The sequence below is a fragment of the Capra hircus genome, chromosome 22, assembly GCF_001704415.2.
Source record: "Capra hircus breed San Clemente chromosome 22, ASM170441v1, whole genome shotgun sequence".
Taxonomy (NCBI): Eukaryota; Metazoa; Chordata; class Mammalia; order Artiodactyla; family Bovidae; genus Capra; species Capra hircus.
The window spans coordinates 54,435,171-54,455,715 of NC_030829.1; the positions used below are offsets into that span (position 1 = coordinate 54,435,171).

At 53.4% G+C, this 20,545-nt stretch overlaps 1 protein-coding gene across 1 annotated transcript in view; it reads right to left on the minus strand.

The window, feature by feature from the left end:
• Positions 1-20,545, minus strand: part of ATP2B2 (ATPase plasma membrane Ca2+ transporting 2) — a 378,813-nt gene that overhangs the window by 78,550 nt on the left and 279,718 nt on the right. Inside the window, 3 exon segments of the mRNA XM_018038308.1 lie at positions 4,630-4,755; positions 5,771-6,028; positions 11,595-11,792. Coding sequence (XP_017893797.1) covers positions 4,630-4,755; positions 5,771-6,028; positions 11,595-11,792 — 582 coding nt within the window.

The window sequence follows — 20,545 nt, forward strand, 5'->3', positions numbered from 1 at the left end:
GCCAGGAGGAGGAAATGGCAACCCACTCCAGTGTTCTTGCCTGGAGAGTCCCGTGGACAGAGGAGCCTGGTGGGCTGCTGTCCATGGGGTTGCACAGAGTTGGGCACGACTGAAGTGACTTAGCATGCATGAATGCATTGGAGAAGGAAATGGCAACCCACTCCAGTGTTCTTGCCTGGAGAATCCCAGGGATGGGGGAGCCTGGTGGGCTGCCGTCTATGAGGTCGCACAGAGTCGGACATGACTGAAGCGACTTAGCAGCAGCAGCAGCAGCAGGCTAAGCCAATGTGCTCGATGCGATGTGTGTGTGTGTGGGGGGGGGTGGGGGGGTTTCTCAACTACCATGAGGACCCTGCAGATGCCCCCAGGCTGGTCTCTCTGTATTTTCTGAGGGTCATCTGACCAGAAGGCCCAGCAAAGCCTCTAGTACAGGGGAAGGGTATGAGGAGTCTAGTCATGTTCCCCCTCCCCCCAAAAAAGAGGGTCCAAATGACAGTTATGCAGAGTTGAGAGCATTGGGGAAGACAGCAATCCAGGGGGACTCCCTGGAGAAGGCAGGCTCATGCAGGTTGTAGGTGGGGAGGGGTTACATGATGGAGAGATAGGGCCAGCCCAGAGAGGGGGAACGGTGACACAGTCAAGATGAAGGAAGAGGTGGGAACAGGACATATAAGCTGGAGCTGTCCTCCCATTTTACAAGCGAGGGAACACAGACTCAGAAAGAAGCTTGTCCAGGGTCTTCCAGCCAATGAAGGGCAGAGTCAGGATTTGAACCCAGGCCTATGTCACTCCCAAGTCCAGGCTCCTTGGGAGAAGCAGGGAAGGGACCCAGCCCACCGTGGGCATCCCTCTGGCTGCACCATGCTAGGTAGGGGCCTCACCAACATCACACATCAGGACATCGCTATTGTCCTCACAGGTAAACCGAGGCTCAGAGAAGCGAAGCGACGTGCCCAGGGACACACAGTGAGTTCACTCCAGAGCCCAGATCTGGCTCAGCCTAGCCGAACTCTGCTCTTTCTACTATGCAGTGCAGCCTCCCTCCTCACTCTCGAAGACACTGCCTGAACCCTGAGGGGTACAGGGCCCGGGATGGAGCTGGGCTGCCCTCCTGCAGCCTCAGGCCTGGGCTCCCACCCACTTGGACCGGCCAAGCATGGAAGGGCCCATAAAAGTGAGACCTGTTAGATGTGTTTGGGTGGCAGGTCTGTGGATAGTCTCACTCTTTATCTGAGATGCTCTGTGCAGCACAAAACTCAATCAGCACGACAGCATGACCTGAATGGCCGAGTGTTATGCGATGTCACAGGCCAACACAAGGGTCCCAGGCAGTGCTGGGGTGCAGGCCAAAGGGTGGTCTGGGAAGACTTCGTGGAGGAGGTGGCGCTGAGCAGATGGGCAGGAGTTAAATGTGCAATGAGGAAGGAAAAGGGCCACCTGGGAGGAGCGAACGGCCTCAGTAGAGGCAGGGCAGAGGAAAGGAAGCAAGGCGGGTCTGTAGCAGAGGTGCGGGTGAGGACGGGTGTGCTGAATCTGACTCTCACTACAGGGAGGAGCGTTGAAGGCAGTGTCTGCTCAGTGCTCCGGCCTCCTCTACAACCACCCCAACCCCAGCCTGTCCAGGCCCTACTTATATACAATCAGTGATGGGGAACTCACTACCACACAGGCAGCCGCTTTTGTTCCTAGAATGGTTCTGACTGTCACAAAATTCTTTCTCCAATCAGCTTGCTTTCCATCGGGCTGACTATGCCCCTCTCTCACCGTCTCTACCCCCGGAGCTTGGGCTGAGCCGCCACCCTTCCTCCCCCTCACATTTCAGGGTGTCAGCTGCAGCTCAGAGTCCACTGCATTTTCTTGAGTCTAGTTCGCCCTGCACTCTGGCCACCTTTTATGAGTCCTGACCCTCCCTGGGTGCGTGGGCTCTGCAAACTTGATGGGCATACTTTCCATACTGCAACAGGTCAGAGCTCCAGGGAAGCCTGCTAGAAACCTCCCACCAGATCGCCAGCAACGCAAGCGTCAGCACAAACCGACCAAGATCTCCTGGCCTCGGCACATCCTTCTCTGTCCTGCCCACAGAAGACATCACAGGAGACCCTGGCTCCTGCTTCCTGACACCCAGAGGCCCAGGGTCTCCTCCATTTGTCTTGACTTCCCGCCAGGTGGATAGGTTGAGACTAGAGTGGCTGACCCTACTTGGGCTGGCCAGCCAACGTCCCGTCCAGCTCTACCCTATTGCTCTTTCCCAGGGTCTCCACATCTGTGCCCACCCTCACGGCTGCACGGAGATGCTTCGTTCGGGTCAGTGATCCTGAACATTTTCTCTCCCCAGCCTCCTACCAGGGAACCACCTCTCCTCTCCTCCAAACTGTCTGGAACCTTCATCTCCCATCCACTCAGGCCCAGCACCTCCCCTCGACTTGCACTGAGCCTCATAACCCACCACGTCACTTCTCCAAGGGTGCCCGCCTCTCTGACAATCACTTCAGCTCAGAGGTCAGAACCAAGGCCACGGGGCGATGGCCATTTCCTGAGCCCCCACGTGGCTCTGAGTTCCCAGAGGGCATTTATGGCTTTCCGTGGTCACGCGGTCAGACCCCGGCCCTTTGCACTTACTGTCCCTCTTTCTGGAACTCTCTTTCTCTCGCTGCTCTGCCTTCAGCTCACATGCAACCTCTTCACGCACGCTTTTCCTTGGCCCACTAAGATTCCCATCCCCTTCCTCAGGGTCTCCTTCTCACTACAGTGATGTAATGTCTTCACCTGGCTTATCCCTATCCGAAACGGGGGCACCTATCTGCTTGTTTGGTCCTTTCCTGTCAGTCTCTTTTACCAGATTCCAAGCTTCAGGAGGGCAGGCGCCGCGCTTGTTCCATGCACCACTGGCACACAGTAGGTGCTCAATAAATGAATAATTGAATAAGTTCTTGATAAATAAATGCCCCACACCCGATTCTCAGTTCTTTTCACCATCATACCCTGTAGACACGCTCCTCTTCCTCTTTGTAGTATTTCTAGGAAATCCCACCCCCCTCTAGACCGCTATGCCTCCGCTAGGAGGACCGTTTCTCCACAACTCTGCTTGGTGGGCTCCTACTGACTCTTCAAAACCCCGCTCAATTCTACCTCTTCTAGATGGTTCTGTCCCCTTGGTTTCCTCACCCCTTCCTCACTCCTCTTCTATGGACTTAGCTGTTTACAAGTCTACTCTCTGGCCCCCTGCTCCTGCTGACCCTGGTTGGAGGCTTCCAAGGGCGGGGGGTGAGTCTGGATCATCGTGGGGTCTGGGGGGAGGTATCCCACTGCTCAGCCTGGCCCAGAGCAGCTTCTCAGACGATGTTTGCTGAACACTGATGGACAGGAATGCCTTTTTGGTGTCCTGTTCAGAGAAGGTATTTCACCTGATTGGTGCCTCATCTCTGCAGGGTCACCCCTCCTCTCTTGCCACCCCCATTGCAGCAGTCAGACCAAGATCTTAAAAATGTAAATGGGATCAGCTTACTGCTGATTCCACAGAGTACTCATCACACTCAGAACATTTATGAACTCCTGAGCACGGCACACCGGGCCTGGCATCTGACCCCTCCATCTTGCTCAGGGCCTTCGCACTTGCCTGGCATCTGACCCCTCCGTCTTGCTCAGGGCCTCTGCACTTGCTGCCCCTGCTGCTGGTACACTCATCCTCTGGAAAGTTGCAAGACCAGCTCTGTGCTATCATTTGCACCTCAGCTTACAGCTCGACCTCCCCAACCAGCTGCACTCCACAGTCCTGCTCCATTTTCATCAAGTATCTATCGTTGCTGTTACTCAGCTGATCAGTCGTGTCTGACTCTTTGCTGCTCCACGTATTGCAGCACGCCAGGCTTCCCTGTCCTTCACTGTCTCCCGGAGTTTGCTCAAATTGATGTCGTTGAGTTGGTGATGCCATCCAGCCATCTCATCCTCTGTCATCTCCTTCTTCTGCCCTCAATCTTTCCCAGCATCAGGGTCTTTTCGAGTGAGTCGACTCTTTGCATCAGGTGGCCAAAGTGTTGGAGCTTCAGCTTCAGCATCAGTCCTTCCAATGAATATTCAGGGTTGATTTCCTTTAGGATTGACTGGTTGGATATCCTTGCTGTCCAAGGGACTCTCAAGAGTATATCTATTACTCTCTGGAATTTTCACATTGTCTGACTCCTCACGATATCACAAGCTCCTCAAGGCTGGGGCCTCATCTGTCTTAGGCCCCAGCCCCCAGACCAGTGCCTGGCGCATAGCATGCCTCTAAAACAACAGTCACCAGACTGATTCTTTCTGTCCCTAATGGGAATAGACTTTCATGTTCAACTTTCAGAAAACCAATTCGCTAGAAGGTAAGTTCCATGGTTGGGGGGGAGGGCAGGAATTCATCGTCAGTTTTATTCACTGGGCTCACCCCAGGGCCTGGAGAAGTACTGAGTACACAGTAGACTTAATGTCTGTCTGCTGGGGAAAAGGAGAGAGTTCTTGACTGGGGCCGAGCGGCCAGAGATTTGGAGCCCAAGACCAAAGGCTCTGAGAGCCTCCAGCCTCATGGAGGGGACGCGGGCACCCCGGGCACGGGGCAGGGAGTGGCGGCGGGAGCGAGCCCTGCGGGCCGCAGCTCACCTGATAGCAGCATGGGGTCCTTGTCCACCGACTTGCGCACCTGGTCAGACTCCCCCGTCAGGGAGCTCTCATCGATCTTGAGGTCGTTGCCCTGGATGAAGAGGCCGTCGGCAGGGAGGAGGTCACCTGGTGGGAGGAAGGGCAAGGGGGGCTGTCAGCAGGGTCTCAGGGGCTGGAGAGGCTGGAATATCCCCTTCAAGCATGATTGCAAGGAGGAGTCGCCTTCTGGAACAGGCTGCCTGGGGTCACTTGGTTCCAGTGCAGGAACCAAGGTGGCGTCCAGCACAGGCTGATGGGCCACTGAAGCCTGGGGCCCGGGTGAAGGGCAGGGGGCCTGGAGCACTGAGGTTGGGTCCTGCCTCTATCTGAGCTCGAGTGAGCATGTCCTTCAGTTTCTAAAGCGCTTCTCTTGGCATGGTATAGATTTGGGGCCCAGTTTTCTCAACGACTCTTTCTTCTCTGGCCTCAACTATGGTTTGGGGAAATTCTTTGGGAAGGGACTAACCTGTCTTGACTAGGCTGAATAGACCTCAAGACAAGAATATTATCGGAGGATAATACAGCTGGTGAGAAGGGGTCCTCCAATCTTTCCCCCTTCTCTTACCTCTACCTACCTAGGACATATCTCAGCTAAATCCCCTTTGGCACCAGCCTGCTCACTTTCTCCGTGGCAGCATCATGGGCCTGGAATGTTTGCCCATTCATGTCCACCTCCTAGAACACCTTCTCTAGCACAACCACCAACCATCAACAGCCAAATCAGAGAAGGGAAAGGGATTTCACTTCATCAACCCACTCTGAGTGTTAGTGGTCCTTGGAGTGCTGGGTTGAGAAGTCATCTGATGGTGTTATCTCAGCTTTGGGCTGAGATCAATTAGTAATGTCTGCTAAGGGTAGAGGTTTGGAGAGTGGTGGTACATGTGTCATGGATTTGTCATTTTTTGGTTTAAATACATTCTGGAATCTTGCCTCCTCCAGAAATGAGCCTTCCACCTCTCCAAGAAGCTCAGAAAATAGCTTGGGGTCAGCCTTCAGGAATCCACCCTCTGCCCTGGGCCCGCTTCTCTGGGTCTGCCTGGCCCATTCCCACCCCTGCCTGGACTGCAGTTCTAGCACCAAGCTCAGCAGCGGGGTCACTTACCGTATTTGACCTGAGCGATGTCCCCAACCACGATCTCAGCCACAGGGATCTGGACCACCTGGCCAGCCCGGACCACAGTGAACTTCTGCTCCTGCTCGATGCGGCTCTGCAGGCCCCGGAACTGTTTCTCTTTGCTCCAGTCATTGAAGGCCGTGACCAGGACCACACAGATGACTGACAGGAGGATGGCGGCCCCCTCGATCCAACCCGCCTCTGCCTCCCCTTCATCCTCTGCCCCACCCTGGGCCGTCGCACATCCTGCACAGAGTGGAAGGAAGCAGGCAGGGTGGGTCAGCCAGGCAGAAGGGGCCTCACGGTAATCTACAGTGCAGGTGCTTTAGGGTCTAAAAGGCAGTTTTGCTGGCATCCTTTCCTTCCATTCTTCCAGCAACTGTGAGGCAGGCCTCTAGGCTGGGGCGGGACCTGCTCTCCAACAAGCTGGGTCTAACCCTGCTGCTGCCCCCTCTGGTCCTGGGTAAGTCCCTGCCCTCCCTGAGCTGTGGTGTGCTCGTCTGCAAAGCGGGAGTCACTGAGGCCAGGCTCCAGGGGAGGAAGGTAAAAGCTTCGGGCAGTGCTCGGCACACAGGAGGGTCTTACTGGATCTGAGACTCCAATACACAGCGAGGATACTGATACCCTGAGCCACTTGTGTGACCTACAGTCTGATGACTATATGGTACCTACAAGGGCAAGAAAGTAGAGGTGTGGGTTTCTTTCACCACTCGGAGCCACCAGACCCTGAGAACACCTCCTGCTGCTCTGGGGCAATCAGGAGAAAGAGAAGAGGAAGGGGAAGAAAGAGGGGTGTGGGTGGGCCCTGCTGAGGTCACCTCTGGGCTCCTTTGGACTGGGGCAGGGACAGGATCTGGAGATTGTGACCACAGGATCTGGGGAAACTGCAACTACCCTCCTCAGACCCAGTGTTTTCTAAGGTGTGTCTGCTCCTGTCTGTGTGACTTTGGGGAACCCACTTGGCCTTCCCTCCAATTGTTCATCAGTAAACTGGAGAAACTACTTCCGGGGTGGTTACCAGGGCCCAGCATCAAATAAGGATTCTCAAAACTGGTCAAATCACAAACATTTCCTAAGCAGCTATTGGGTGCTGGTCACTGTGCTGGCTCTCTGGCACTAAGGGAGCTGTCACGGGCAGGGAGCTGGGAGCAGGGGTTATGCCTATCCTGGCCCTGCCATGGAAGTGCTTTGTGACCTCCAAGAAGCATCTAGAGGTCTCTGAGCCAAGAAAGCAGACAGGGAGGGGCCCTGGGTACTGCAAGGCAGCCTAGTGTGAGTCCGCCCCCAGCACCGTTTTAGGCTTCCCAGGGGGCACTAGTGGTCAGGAACCTGCCTGCTAATGCAGGAGACATAAGAGATGCGGGCTTGATTCCTGGGTTGGGAAGATCCCCGGGAGGAGGGCATCGCAACCCACTCCAGTGTTCCTGCCTGGAGAATCCCACGGACAGAGGAGCCTTGGGTGGGGGGCGGCTACAGTTCATAGGGTTGCACAGAGTTGGCCACTGAGCAACTTAGTACACAGCATCATTTTATGCGTAACTGATGCAGCCTACGTCTGCCATGGTGGGGGGTGGTCCAGGCACCATGGAAGGTTCAGAGTGCAGGCTGGGGCCTGGGTGTCAGGGAAGAGTAAGTCACAAAGTTCAAGAACTCCGTTCTGCAGGAAAAGAGTGTGTTTGGCTGCCCTTATCAACCCAGTGTGGCCTGAGCTGGTATCTCAGCTGGAAGAAGTGAAGGGCGGTAGAAAGAACCAGAAGCTTGGAGTTCCAAACCCAGCCCTCCTGCCTCCAAGCTGCGTGACCTTAGGCAAGTCCTTCCCTTCTGTGGGCCTTGGCTCCCACCTCGTTAGGATGGAGGTGACACCAGGCATCTGAGAGCAGGGCTGTGGGGCACCACTCTGGGAGCCTGATCTGTGTTCCCACTGCATCCCCTGTCCCCGCTGCCCACTGAGTGCTAAGCTTGCACTACACGGGGTTACCTGAGGTCACTTATCCGGGTGGCACTGACTCAACCTGGTCCCTTTCTGAGGAAAGGCAGCCGATGGACAGGCGCGTGGGCTCGGAGGCCAGAACCCCTTGGTCTGAGTCACGGTTCTGCCGGTTCCCGGAGTCTGCCCTTGCAAGTCATTTAGCATCTCGGGGCCCCGCTTTCCTGGGTAATAAGAGTACCTGCCCACAGGGCTGTTGTGAGGGTCAAGTGAGTATCAGATGAACTTTTACCCTAAAAGCTTCCAACTAGAGGTGGCTCTAAAAATAGTAGGCATTGCCCTGCTTATTCCGCTTCTGTGTGGCGCCCTCAGCTTTGCTCGAGGCTTATGCAAGAAGCAGTGCACCACCTTCTCTAGTTTCTACAAAAGTTCTGCAAAGAATGCTGCCCATTATGCATCGCTCATAATGGCCTGGGCTTCCCAGGTGGCACGTGGTAAAGAATCCACCTGCCAATTCAGGAGATGTAGGAGACGCCAGTTCGATCCCCTGGATGGGGATGATCCCCTGGAGGAGGATACATCAACCCACTCCAGGACTCTTGCCTGGAGAATCCCATGGACAGAGGAGCCGGGTGGGCCACAGTCCATGGGGCCCCAAAGTGTCGGGCATGACTGAAGCAACACAGCACGCTCGCACGTCAGGTCCTGTGGGTGAGTTCATCCCACAGTTCATTGTCAGGGGGTGTGTGAGCCTCTCAAAGAACTACCTTTCCTCCTAACTGACAACTTGAGCTATGCAAATTCACTTTCTGCTTCGGTTGCCAGGCAATTCAAAGTCAAATTTATATCTCAGTCAGGGGAGCAAACTTATTTGCTTTAAATCCTCTTTGGAAAGAGGTGATGCAGAAAAAAGGAATCAACTAGTAATATTCAGTTCAGTTCAGTTCAGTTGCTCAGTTGTGTCCAACTCTCTGCGACCCCATGAATTGCAGCACGCCAGGCCTCCCTGTCCAACACCAACTCCTGGAGTTCACTCAAACTCATGTCCATTGAGTCAGTGATGCCATCCAGCCATCTCATCCTCCGTCGTCCTCTTCTCCTCCTACCCCTAATCCTTCCCAGCATCAGAGTCTTCTCCAATGAGTCAACTCTTCACATGAGGTGGCCAAAGTACTGGAGTTTCAGCTTTACCATCATTCCTTCCAAAGAAAACCCAGGACTGATCTCCTTTAGGATGGACTGGTTGGATCTCCTTGCAGTCCAAGGGACTCTCAAGAGTCTTCTCCAACACCACAGTTTAAAAGCATCAATTCTTTGGTGCTCAGCTTTCTTCACAGTCCAACTTTCACATCCATACCTGACCACTGGAAAAACCATAGCCTTGACTAGATGGACCTTAGTTGGCTAAGTAATGTCTCTGCTTTTGAATATGCTATCTAGGTTGGTCATAACTTTCCTTCCAAGGAGTAAGCATCTTTTAATTTCATGGCTGCAACTAGTAATATTAGGTTAAAAAAAAAATCGAGGTAGCTGACCAGATAGACTTGGTTATCCAGTTTCTCAGGAAATTTTGGCCTGGGAGGGAGTGGGGTAGCAGCTGTACGAGGAACCTCAGGGTGGTCTGAACCTCCTCATTTGGGCAAATGAGGCCCATAGAGATTATTTCTTATATTTGGTTTTCACTTTTTATTTGCTTGCCTGAAGCAGTGAACCTAGAAGGATGATCTATTTATGAAGCACATTAAGATGCCTAATAATAATTAATAACAAAGTATTTATACTTTTCTACTAATCCCAAATCAGATTATAAAAATCTAACAGCAAAACAATATATCTTCTGTAATCCTACATAGCCCACAGTTTATGTGTATATATTTATCAGTCTGCCTATCTTTCTGTTTACGCATAGATGTGTAGAGGGATTCAGGCTTAAAAAAACTTCGCCGTGATAAGGGAAGCTGCATGGAGCTGGTGAAGTCTAGCCCTTGGCAGGTGCTCAGTATTTGGAATGAAAGGAAGAATGGAGGCTGAGGTTTTCTTTTCTTAAAATAGAAGTTTAGTTGATTGACAATGTCATGTTAGTTTCGGGTGTATAGCATCGTGGTTCACGTACATATCTATTCTTTTTCAGGTTCTGCTTCCTTATGTGTTATTACAGAATACTGAGCGGCGTTCCCTGCGCTGTACACTAGGTCCTTGTTGGTTATCTGTTTTGATGTCTATCAGTGCGTATATATTAATCCCAACCTCCTCACTTATTATGAGGTTTTCCACTAGGGCTCCCGAGTCCTGACTGGGAAAGTGGGTTTACTCCAGAACCCTCCCAGGGTGAGTGGGGCAGTGCTTCCTCCACCCACTAAGCAATGGCCCCATTCAGAACCCAGGGCATATTTCAGGATGTCCTCTCAAGCCCGAGACTCATCACGTGGCAAAGCGTGCTCAGCATCAGCCCCACCAGGGTGTGCTGGCCCTGAACCAAGCACAGGATCGCGACTGAGAGGCCTCCTCCCGCAAGGCACCAAGTGTGAGATCCCCACCTCACACTTGCAGGGAAGGAAGCCCAGGGTGGCCCCCCGACAGTGGCAGCAGGTCCAGCACCTCTGGGCGCCCTCTGTGTGCCAGGCTGTCCACGCGCCCCTCCACCACCTCCTTGTTATAACCCCTCCAGGTGAGGGCTGTTCCCCTGTTTAGCACATGAGGAAACAGATTCACAGAAGGAAAGTGCCTTGCTTAAGGGCTGTACAAAAACAGGATGTGGCCGTGGTCTGAAGTGGGCGATCCCTGTTCTAGAATATCAGGAGCACAGGGCTCTGACGTCATCACGGGTTTTCTCACAGTTGGGGGCCTCTAGGAGCCCAGCGTCAGAGCTGAAACGGGATCACTCAGAAGCTAGAGCACCCAGAGGGCAAGGGGCCTGAGGCTGACACCGTGTCCGATCGAGCATGGATGCAGCCCATAGGTGGGCGATTCGGAGGGTCTGTCCTCAGCTGTGAGAGTGAGGAGCCTGCAGAAAGCAGCTAGATAGAAGCTTGGGGTCACTCTCCCTTGGACTCCATTCAGCATAACCAGAGAGTGGCTATAAAGAAAGGCTGAGCGCCAAAGAATTGATGGAGAAGACTCTTGAGAGTCCCTTGGACAGTAAAGAGATGAAACCAGACAATCCTAACGGAAATCAACCCTGAATATTCACTGGAAGGACTGAAGCTGAAGCTCCAATACTTTAACCACCTAATGTGAAGAGCTGACTCATTGGAAAAGACCCTGATGCTGGGAAAGATTGAAGGCAGGAGGAGAAGGGAACAACAGAGGATGAGATGGTTGGATGGCATCACTGACTCAATGGACATGAGTTTGAGCAAGCTCTGGGGGATGGTGAAGGACAGGGAAGCCTGGCGTGCTGCAGTCCATGGGGTGGCAAGGAATGGGGCAGGACTGAGAGACTGAACAACAACAAGAGTGTGGTCTGGGCAGTGGTGTTTTTAACAAGCCCCACTGCAAAATCTGGGGGCTCTTTCTTAGCTGTGTGACCTGGAGCAAGTGCACTTCCCTGTGCCCAAGGCACATCTTTAAAATGGGCATAATCATGGCCCCTACGTCATGGGGTTGTTAGGAGGACGGTATCTTGGCCTGGAGCTCGGCACACTTAGGGCTCGACAAACGCTCACTCTAACGTGACCGTGGTTGATCCGACCTCTGCATTTCCCACATGGGAGAAGGGGGGACAGGCACTCTCAGTCCCGGGTCCACCTCAGCCATGCACTGACCCTTGGGCCTCAGTTTCCCAGCCTGGAGGGAACATGTGGCCTTGAGCCCCCAGGTGCCCCGAAGTGCGGCCGTGCATGCGTGCGGCAGGCCAGGAGCAGGAGGTCCCAGGCGCCGTCTTACCTTCATTGTTCTCGCCGGGCGGGTGGTAGAAGGAGAGCCCCAGGGAGATGATGGCGGCGATTTCCAGAATGATCAGCGTCACGTCCTGCAGGGCCTCCCACACGAGCTGCAGGAAGGTTTTTGGCTTCTTTGGAGGTATAAAGTTTTGCCCAAAAATCTGCTTTCTCTTCTCCAGGTCTGGAGCAGTGCCTGGCAAACCTACAGACAGAGTGCAGAGAGGTTGGCCTGGGGGTCCTGGGGAGACACACGTGCCCAGGAATCACTCGGAGGGGGGCGGCCGTGTGGCAGGGGGAGAGAGGCAAAAACAAGGCGGGAAACCAGCAGGAACCCACCAGGAGCCTGCGCCCGGTGGTAGCTTCCACCCAGATCTCCTGAACGGCATCACTAGCGTGCTGGAGTTGGAGGACTGAGGCATTCTGCTGTTCCAATTGCAGGGGCCCCAGGGTCCAATATCTACTATCATAGACAAGCTATCACATCACAGGGCCTAGGACTCCAATAGTCTTCATTCATCCAGTTATTCATTCAACCCGTGTTTCTCTGCACGCCTGTCCCGTGCGGGTGCTGGGGGAGTCCTGCGAAGGGAAGAGCCCCTTGCTCAGGAATATAGGAGCTTGGTGGTCCTGGGATCCTAGTCTGTGGTTCAGGGGTACAGGAGATGGACAGGCCTCCGAAATGGGGCTCTGGGTGCTGAGCCTCTTCTGATGTTCATGGTAAGATGCCCACCCACTGCCTCCAAGAGCCAGACTCGCTGAGACTGCAGAAGAGCCTGAGGGTGTCCCGTTCCCAAGGAGACCTCCCCCCACCCCACTGGCCTTGCCTATCAGCACAGGTAGCGCTGGAGATCCACCGTCCCGCCTGTGCAGCGGGAGGAGGGGAGCTTGAGCTGGGTTATGCTCCTTTCACAGATGGGGAGATGGAGGCCCTCATGAGACCCAGCTGTGGCCGTGGCACACTCTGGGGATCCGAGGACCCAGGCTGGCCCTGTTCTAAGCACATGGAAATGTTGCCCCCAGCCTCCCGCGCTGGAGTGGCTAATATGGGTTCACAGTGAAAAGCATTAGTCTGTCAGGCACCTCCAACTCTTTTGCGACCCCATGGACTGTAGCCTGCCAGGCTCCTCTGTCCATGGGATTCTCCAGGCATGTATCCTGGAGTGGTTTGCCATTTCCCTCTCTAGGGGACCTTCCCGATCCAGGGATCGAAACTGTATCTCCTGCACTGCAGGTGGGTTCTTCACCACTGAGCCCCCGGGGAAGCCCCCAGGTGAGGATATTGGGTCATTATTGTTCAGTTAAGACAGTGGGGTCATTAATCACGACCTCCTGGAGGAGTAAGACTGAAGAGATGGGTTTTGAGTGAGATGGAGAGGAGGCTGGTCCAGGAAGGGCCACGTGACTGCAGACAAGGCGCTTCTCTCTGGACCTCAGTTTCCTCACATACGGCATGAAGGATGGACTCGGCTGAAGGTGGGGGACTGGCGGCTGTGGCACGTTATATCCAAAGACAGCTGTTATGGAGACCTACAGGTAGGCGAGTCCACCTGGTCCAGGCCACCGATCATGCCCTTCCCAGGAGCAGAGCTTTGAAGTCTCCTCACCCTCAGGCTGAAAATGAACAGTGCCTATTTTGGGAGCAAAGCTACCAGGCTGGTGTGAGAGATGAATGGTGCTGGAGATTCAATTTAGATTAAAGGGCATCTCACCATTTAGTATATTAAAAATTAAAACACTGTGTCAAATATCCACTGGACAAAGACAGGAAGGCTGTGCAAATTCAGAGACCCAAATGCCCAGCGGTTGATAGCAGACACTGTGTGGAACCATAGATTTTCGAACCTGAGTTTCTCTTTGTACAAAAGGCAGAGGACAGAGCACTGGGTGAGGAGTCAGGTTTGCGGATGAACTTGGGCTGGTTGTTTCATCCCCTGGAAAGTCAGTGTTCTCATCAATAAAATGGGAGCAAAATAAGCCCGAGGCTGTGGTAAGCTATACTCCACAGAGGAAGGGGTGTGAAAGCTCTCTGTGAACAGTATAGATGAGGGAAGTGTGCCCTCATGGGAAAAAAATTAAAAAATGCCCCAGCCTGTGGCTCAAGTCTTCTGCTGGAGTCAGAGTTTGTATTCTGTTTAACTATGTACAAGAAGAGGGCTGAGTGCAGAACGTGGGTTCTTTCGCTGAACAGGAATGATTTGCTGGAACGGCCGCTTGTGTCATTGGCTACCTGAGGAAGCTTTGCCCCCAAAGTGCATCTCTGTCCAGCTGTGCTGGACACACACTGGCTTCTCCCCCAGGCTCTGGGCCTTTGCCCTGGCCAGGTTCTTGGTTACACACGGACGCAGTGCCGCTAGTTTGTGGGCGCACATGTAGGCGTGGCTCACGATGAGATCAGCCGCTTGTGAGCACCCGCAGACACCGTGTCCCTCCAGCCTTTGTGATGCACATGGACGTACATCTCTCCGCTGATTTAAGTCCCCAAGTTCAGCTGCATCTCCACCCCTATCTCTGCTGTACAAATTCCTAGACCCATGAAACCTCTTAGCTCGCAGCTCTAGAATTTCTATGTGAACAGGAGAGTGGGTGTTGGTGGGAAGGTTGGGATTGGGTGGTGAGGTTCTGGTGGGAAGGTGGGTGGCCAGGAGTTCATCCAGTAGCTGTGAAGACATCAATTATCTGCATCAAAGAATTGAGGGGTCCAGTGGAGGTGAAGGTGCTGAATAGGGTTGCCAGACAAAACATAGGATGACCAGTTAAATTTGCATTTCAGATAAACAGCAAATAACTTTTAAGTTATGTCTCCTATAATATTGGGGACAAGCTAATAAAAATTATTTTTTATCTGGAATTCAAATTTCACTGACTATCCTATACTTTTCTTTGTTAAATCTGGCAACCCTATCCCAGAAGCACCCCACCCTCCCCGTCCCCTGCCCCAGGTTCCCCCATTGCTGGAGCAGGACAAGTTCTCTGGTCAGCCAGTCTCACTCTCCCATTTGACAGGTGGAAAATTGAGGCCCAGGGATGGGGAAGTATCTTGGCTCAGATACAGTGATTCAGCTGCAAAGCTGGGGTTGGACTCCTGACTCCTGGCTCAGGCCCTTTTCACCAAAAGGTTCTCATCTTGCTCATTAGCTTAAAAAAAAAAAAAACAACTGAGCCTTAATGTACACACAAAATTATGGACATTTCACATTTTCTCTCCATCAGCATCGTTTAAGAGATTTCATTCAAACTGTCCTTTGGTGACCTCTGAGTAGCCTTTATCTCATCCTTTTGGAAAAAAGGAGGCCAGAAAAGCCGCTTTTCTCTCCTTCTGTGAAGGGGTCTTGATGGTTGAACACAGACATCCGCGATGCCATCACGAGAGGTGCAACATTCCTGTTGGTCCAGGACGGGGCGCTCTGCTGAGCAGCTACCTGCAGCCTCAGGGAAGCTTCCAGAAGCAGAGGGACCAAATTCTAGCCTCAACCTGCCACTTGGGCAAGTGGCACTCCCTCTCAGAACCTCAGTCTCTTCATCTGTAAATTGGGGCAGAGGGGAGACTCGCTGTTTCTGCCTGCTGGGGTGCAAATGAAAGGCACACAGCTATATGAGAAGCGCCTGGCATGCCGTAGGGGCCCAGATTCCGGGCAGAAAACCTCTGAGCTCAAATGTGACCTCGCGCGGCGTTGGGAGCAGTGACGGAGTATTCACGTCTTTTCATTGTCTGTGACCTTGAGTGACCCCTTTAGAGATGCAGGATGAACTCATCTGGCCCCCCACACCATCACCCCATTCCCTCCAGTACGCTGGGGCTGCAGACAGAGGGCTAAGCGCGCACATCTGTGCTCTCCGGGGGTCATCACTTAACACACGGAGCTTGCATTCACCTCTGGCTGGTCTGTAAGACAAGGATTACAAATTCCGTTTTGTGGATGGGAAAACTGAGGCTCAGAGAGCTCAAGTGACTTGCTCAAGGTCACACAGCTACAGCTGGGATTAGACCCCAGGTCTTTGAGGATCCACGGCTGTACTATTTCTGTATCATGCCAGGGTGCCTATTTCAGGGCCCAGCAGCTAAAAGTCACTAACTCCACCATTTCCCCTGTTCTGGAGACAGCCTTGAGCTATAAACACAGGCTTGGCAACAGACAAGAGCTAACTCCCAGGGATCCCAGGCACCTGAAGAAAATGGGAAAATTTAGTCACCAGGCTTGGACTTGTTAAATGTTTGTGTTGTTACTGCAGTGTGGGTACCTCCATTAGCATAAATAAAAGTCTACATTTTGAAAGGAAAAAAAAAAACAACCACGAGCCCTTCAAAAGCTATAACATTTATAGAAAAATGCATTTCCGTCTTTGGAAAGTGAGTGGGCTAAATCCACTGTGGTGCATCCAGCCCATTAAATATTATGCAACAATTAGAAAACGCGATCCATTTATATGCACGAATATAGCACAAACTGAGTGAAAAAGGCAAGTTGCAGAGCAATGTGTACAGTTTGATTCCATTGATGCGAAACAGAAAACTCAATAAAGCCATAGTTTATATTTCCTATAGGTACATATATATGTAAATATGTAGCAAAGGTTCTGTAAGGATCTGCTCCAAACCCATGATGGTGGAACCTCTGGGGAGGAAAACGGCAATCTGATTGGTTGCAGTGGTCGGGACTCTAACTTGGACTAAAATATTTTTATTTTAACCCAGGAGAATGTATTCATGTTTTATTCGAATGATTCAAAGTTTAGTTTAAAGGGGGAAATCAGTATGTACTATAAGAAAATGTACACTTATTTCCATGTAACCTTTTGATATAAGGGGCTTCCCAGGCGGTGCTAGTGGTAAAGAATAGGCCTGCAAAGCAGGAGACACAGTTTGATCCCTGGGCCAGGAAGATCCCCTGGAGAGGAAATGGCCCTCCTTTCAGATATGAACTTGGAGACAAATATTCCTGGGTTAAAAACTTGGTTTCATCACTTACTACCTGCGTGTCCCTCCACTCAAAGGAATACTTAACTCAGATCCGACCACCCCCCTTCGCCGCCTGCACATCAGTCCAGGAGGACTTCAGTTAGCCGCCTTCAGCCCCTTCTCCACCTAGTGGTCAGAGGGATGTTTTAAAAGCATGAAATGCACTTGTGAATGTCAGGCCCTTGTTGAAGATGCTCCAGGGGCTTCTGTTGCACAGAGAGACATCTACTCTCCTTGCCAAGATCGGGAAGGCCCCGGACAGCGTGAGCCCTGATTTCTCCCTCCACCTTGCCAGTACACTCCAGCGCCACCAGCCTCTCTAGTGCAGCTTCAGTACAGATGCCCTCCTGCTTCAGGGCCTTTGCACATGCTGTTCCTGCTGCTTGGACTGCTCTTCCCTCTCATTCACATTGAACTTGGCTAAACCTGTCTCTCTGTCCCCTTCAGACTGAACTCGTTTTTGAATGTTCTCATAGCTCGCTGAACATCCCTTTCATTTTTATTATTTTAATCATTAATAGTGTGAAAGTGAAAGTTGCTAAGTCATGTCTGACTGTGCAACCCCATGAACTATACAATCAAAGGAATTCTCTAGGCCAGAATACTGGAGTGGGTAGCCTTTCCCTTTTCCGGGGGATCTTCCCAACCTAGGGATCGAACCCAGGTCTCCCACATTGTGGGCAGATTCTTTACCAGCTGAGCCACAAGGGAAGCCCAAGAATACTGGAGTGGGAAGCCTATCCCTTCTCCAGTGGACCCAGCTGACCCAGGAATTGAACTGGGGTCTCTTGCATTGCAGGCGATTCTTTACCAACTCAGCTATCAGGGAGGCCCCGTTAATAGTGTCATTGAGTGCTAAGTCACTTCAGCTGTGTCTGACCTTTGCAACCCTATGGACTGTAGCCCGCTGGGCTCCTCTGTCCACAGCATTCTCCAGGGAAGAAAACTGGAGTAAGTTGCCATTCCCTCCTCCAGGGAATCTTTCTGATCTAGGGATCGAACCTGCGTCTCCTGCACTGCAGGCAGAGTCTTTGCCACCGAGGCCCTGGGAATCCTCCAAGGGGATAACTGGTCCCTGTGTCCTCAGGCGATGAACATAATGGACGCAGCATTGCCCTCGGTGCAGGGAAACACCTCGATGAATGAAAGCCGTTGCTGACACTATGATTATCTCATAAGGAACTGTGGCAAGAGTTTTTGTGCCCCAGCCCTGCGGTCCTCCACGACTCCACACTGCAGCCGTGGCGGGCAGCTCCGGAGCACGCTGGCCACACCCGTCACGTGTCCTCCAAATCTGTCTTCAGCTTCAGGGCTCTTCCTGCAGCTGGGGGTTCATCGGGTGCCACTAAGCAGGGGGCCCAGAAGTGCCGAGAATTATCCCCGACCACACCCAGCGGGAGCTGGGAGTCAGGGTAGACGCTCTGGCCCTGTACCCTTGGAGGGACAGTTCTCAGGTGCTTCCCACATGCTCCCTGCCAAGGTCAAGCAGGCCGTACCCCGGTCCCCTGCACCGTGACCAGTCACCAGCACGCCCCCAGTGGCATTCCTCTCTTCCCTGCTTTCTTCTCTTGCTCTCTCACTCCCGAGATGACTCCCAAACAGACCACCTGCACCCCTCACACTCTGCTTTTGGGGAACCCAAACTAAAAACTTTCCCTGGTGGCTCAGATGGCAAAGAATCCACCTGTGAAGCGGGAGACTTGGGTTTGGTCCCTGGGTTGGGAAGATCCCCTGGAGGAGGGCATGGCAACCCACTCCAGTATCCTTGCCTGGAGAATCCCCATGGACAGAGGAGCCAGGTGGGCTACAGTTCACGGGGTCGTAAAGAGTCAGACCCGACTGAGCGATGAATACACACACAAAAACAGGTCGTGAGGAGTGAGTGTGTGAGGCTGGGGCCTGGCGTCCCCTCTTGATCTTCCTCTAATCACTCACTGGCCCTGTGACCCCGCTGGGCCTCTCCTTCCTCTCGACCGAGGAGCTTGGACTAGTCCTCTAAGGGCCCTTGTTGCTCAGAAAATCTAAGATCCACTTCTCCCGTATTTGTGTCATTCATTCATAAAGCCATTAAGCTTCCGTGAGGGGCCTTCTAAGCCTGCCGGGTGAGCCTGTGGCCCGCACCCAGGGAGGTGCTGCCCACTGTCGGAGGGGGCGAGCCTGCCCTGTGTGATGGGGCAGGACAGCTACAGGGCAGCCCACTGAGGAGGCCACTTTGACGGCAAGCCTCTCATCTCGTCTTGCTGCCTCCAGCGTGCCTGCGCTCCCTCGGCCTGGCCGTCTGCATGCCGGGCTGCCTTTCCGGTCTCACCCTCCCGGGACGGGTCACAGCACCTTCCTCAGGAAGCCGCCCCTGGCTGGCCTTACTCTCATCCAATGGCCCTTCCATGCAGCTCACCTCCCCCACCCCCACCCCTTACGGAAGTTATTAAGTGGTATTTCAGCTGACTCCTGGGATTACTTAATTTTGAGCTCCTGAAAGGCAAGATCTGCGTCATTTCATTTTGTGTCCTTGGTTATGGCTGGCAGGCAGGAACCACTCACCATGTGCCTGTGGAGGAGGAAAGACAGAGGCGGGAGGAGGTAGAGTGGGGAGGAGGGAGAGGGAGGGGGAGGACGGGTCCCAGGCTGGACCCACACTTGGTACCAGCAGAGAGCAAACAGCACAGAGCAGCAGCTCTAATGCTAGATAACAACACAGACACGAAACCCTCTGGCTAAACCACTGGTCCTCGCCACCCTCGCAGGCAACACTTGGTGCTTACTCCACGCCAGGTTCTAGGCTAACGGCGTTCACGTGTACAGACTCACTTAATCCCCAGCATGGCTCCTTGAAGGGGACACTGTTATCATCCCGTCTCACACACAGCTAGGAAGCGGCAGAGCGGGAAGGGACCCCAGGGAAGCTGGCCCGAGTCCCGTCCTGAACTGGCGTGTGTGGCCTGATCCTTCCTTCACTTGCTTGTCGGTCCTTCGCTCGCTGAACGGTGGCCGGGCGCCCGCCGCACCGGCCTCTCAGCAAGCACCAGTCACACACTAGTGAGCAGGAGCGGCACCCCCACCCTCCCGGGCTTTTCTACACTCACTTGGACATCTAACCGTGCAATGCTCTTGCCACACATGGACTCAAGCTCTTCCTGCAGCGGCTGAGACACGCACTTATTCATTTTGATCCTCTGGGCACTGGGTTGTGTGGTCACGGCCTCCAGTGACTAATAACTCCAGCTGTTCCACTTTCTGTAGCTGTGTGACCTGGGACAAGTCACTCACCTTCTCTGGGCCACTTGGGCAATAAAACAGGGAGATCCCACAGGCCGCCAGAGACCTGAGGAGAGGGCTAACTAAGGCAATGCCTGGCCCACAGTACTGGGCATAGAGTAGGCACTGGTGGCACAGTGGTAAAGAACCTGCCTGCCAATGCCGGAGGCACCGGAGACATGGGCCTGGTCCCTGGGTCGGGAAGATCCTCTGGGGTAGGAAATGGCAGCCCACTCCAGTATTCTTGCCTGGAAAATTCCATGGACAGAGGAGCCTGGCGGGCTACAGTTCTGGCCTACAGTCAGACACGACTGAACACACACATACACACACACACACGTGTACGGGTTAAAGGACTTCAGCTGCAGAAGCTGATAGCCTTGTGACACCGCGTGGAGGAGGGAGCTGGAGAGACCTGACTGAGGGCATGCAGCCATCAGAGGCACGAGCAGGACTAGAACCCCAGTCTCGAGACGCCAAGACCCCACGCCCCTGTTGCTCTGTGACACAGGCTCTTTCAGGACAGGCTGAGCGTTTGCACCAGGAGCCTATCACTGATGTTGTGGCCCCCCCACACACTGTCGGGCATTCTTTTATACTTTACGTGTTCTGTGTGTCTCTCCAGCAACTTGACAAAGGCCACCTCTGTCATTGCCCGTGCAGCAGAAGAAGGGTCAGCATCACTGCTGTTTCAGGGGCTGGGTACTTCCTGTCCCTTTTCTCGGGGGACTGGTGTGGTGCCG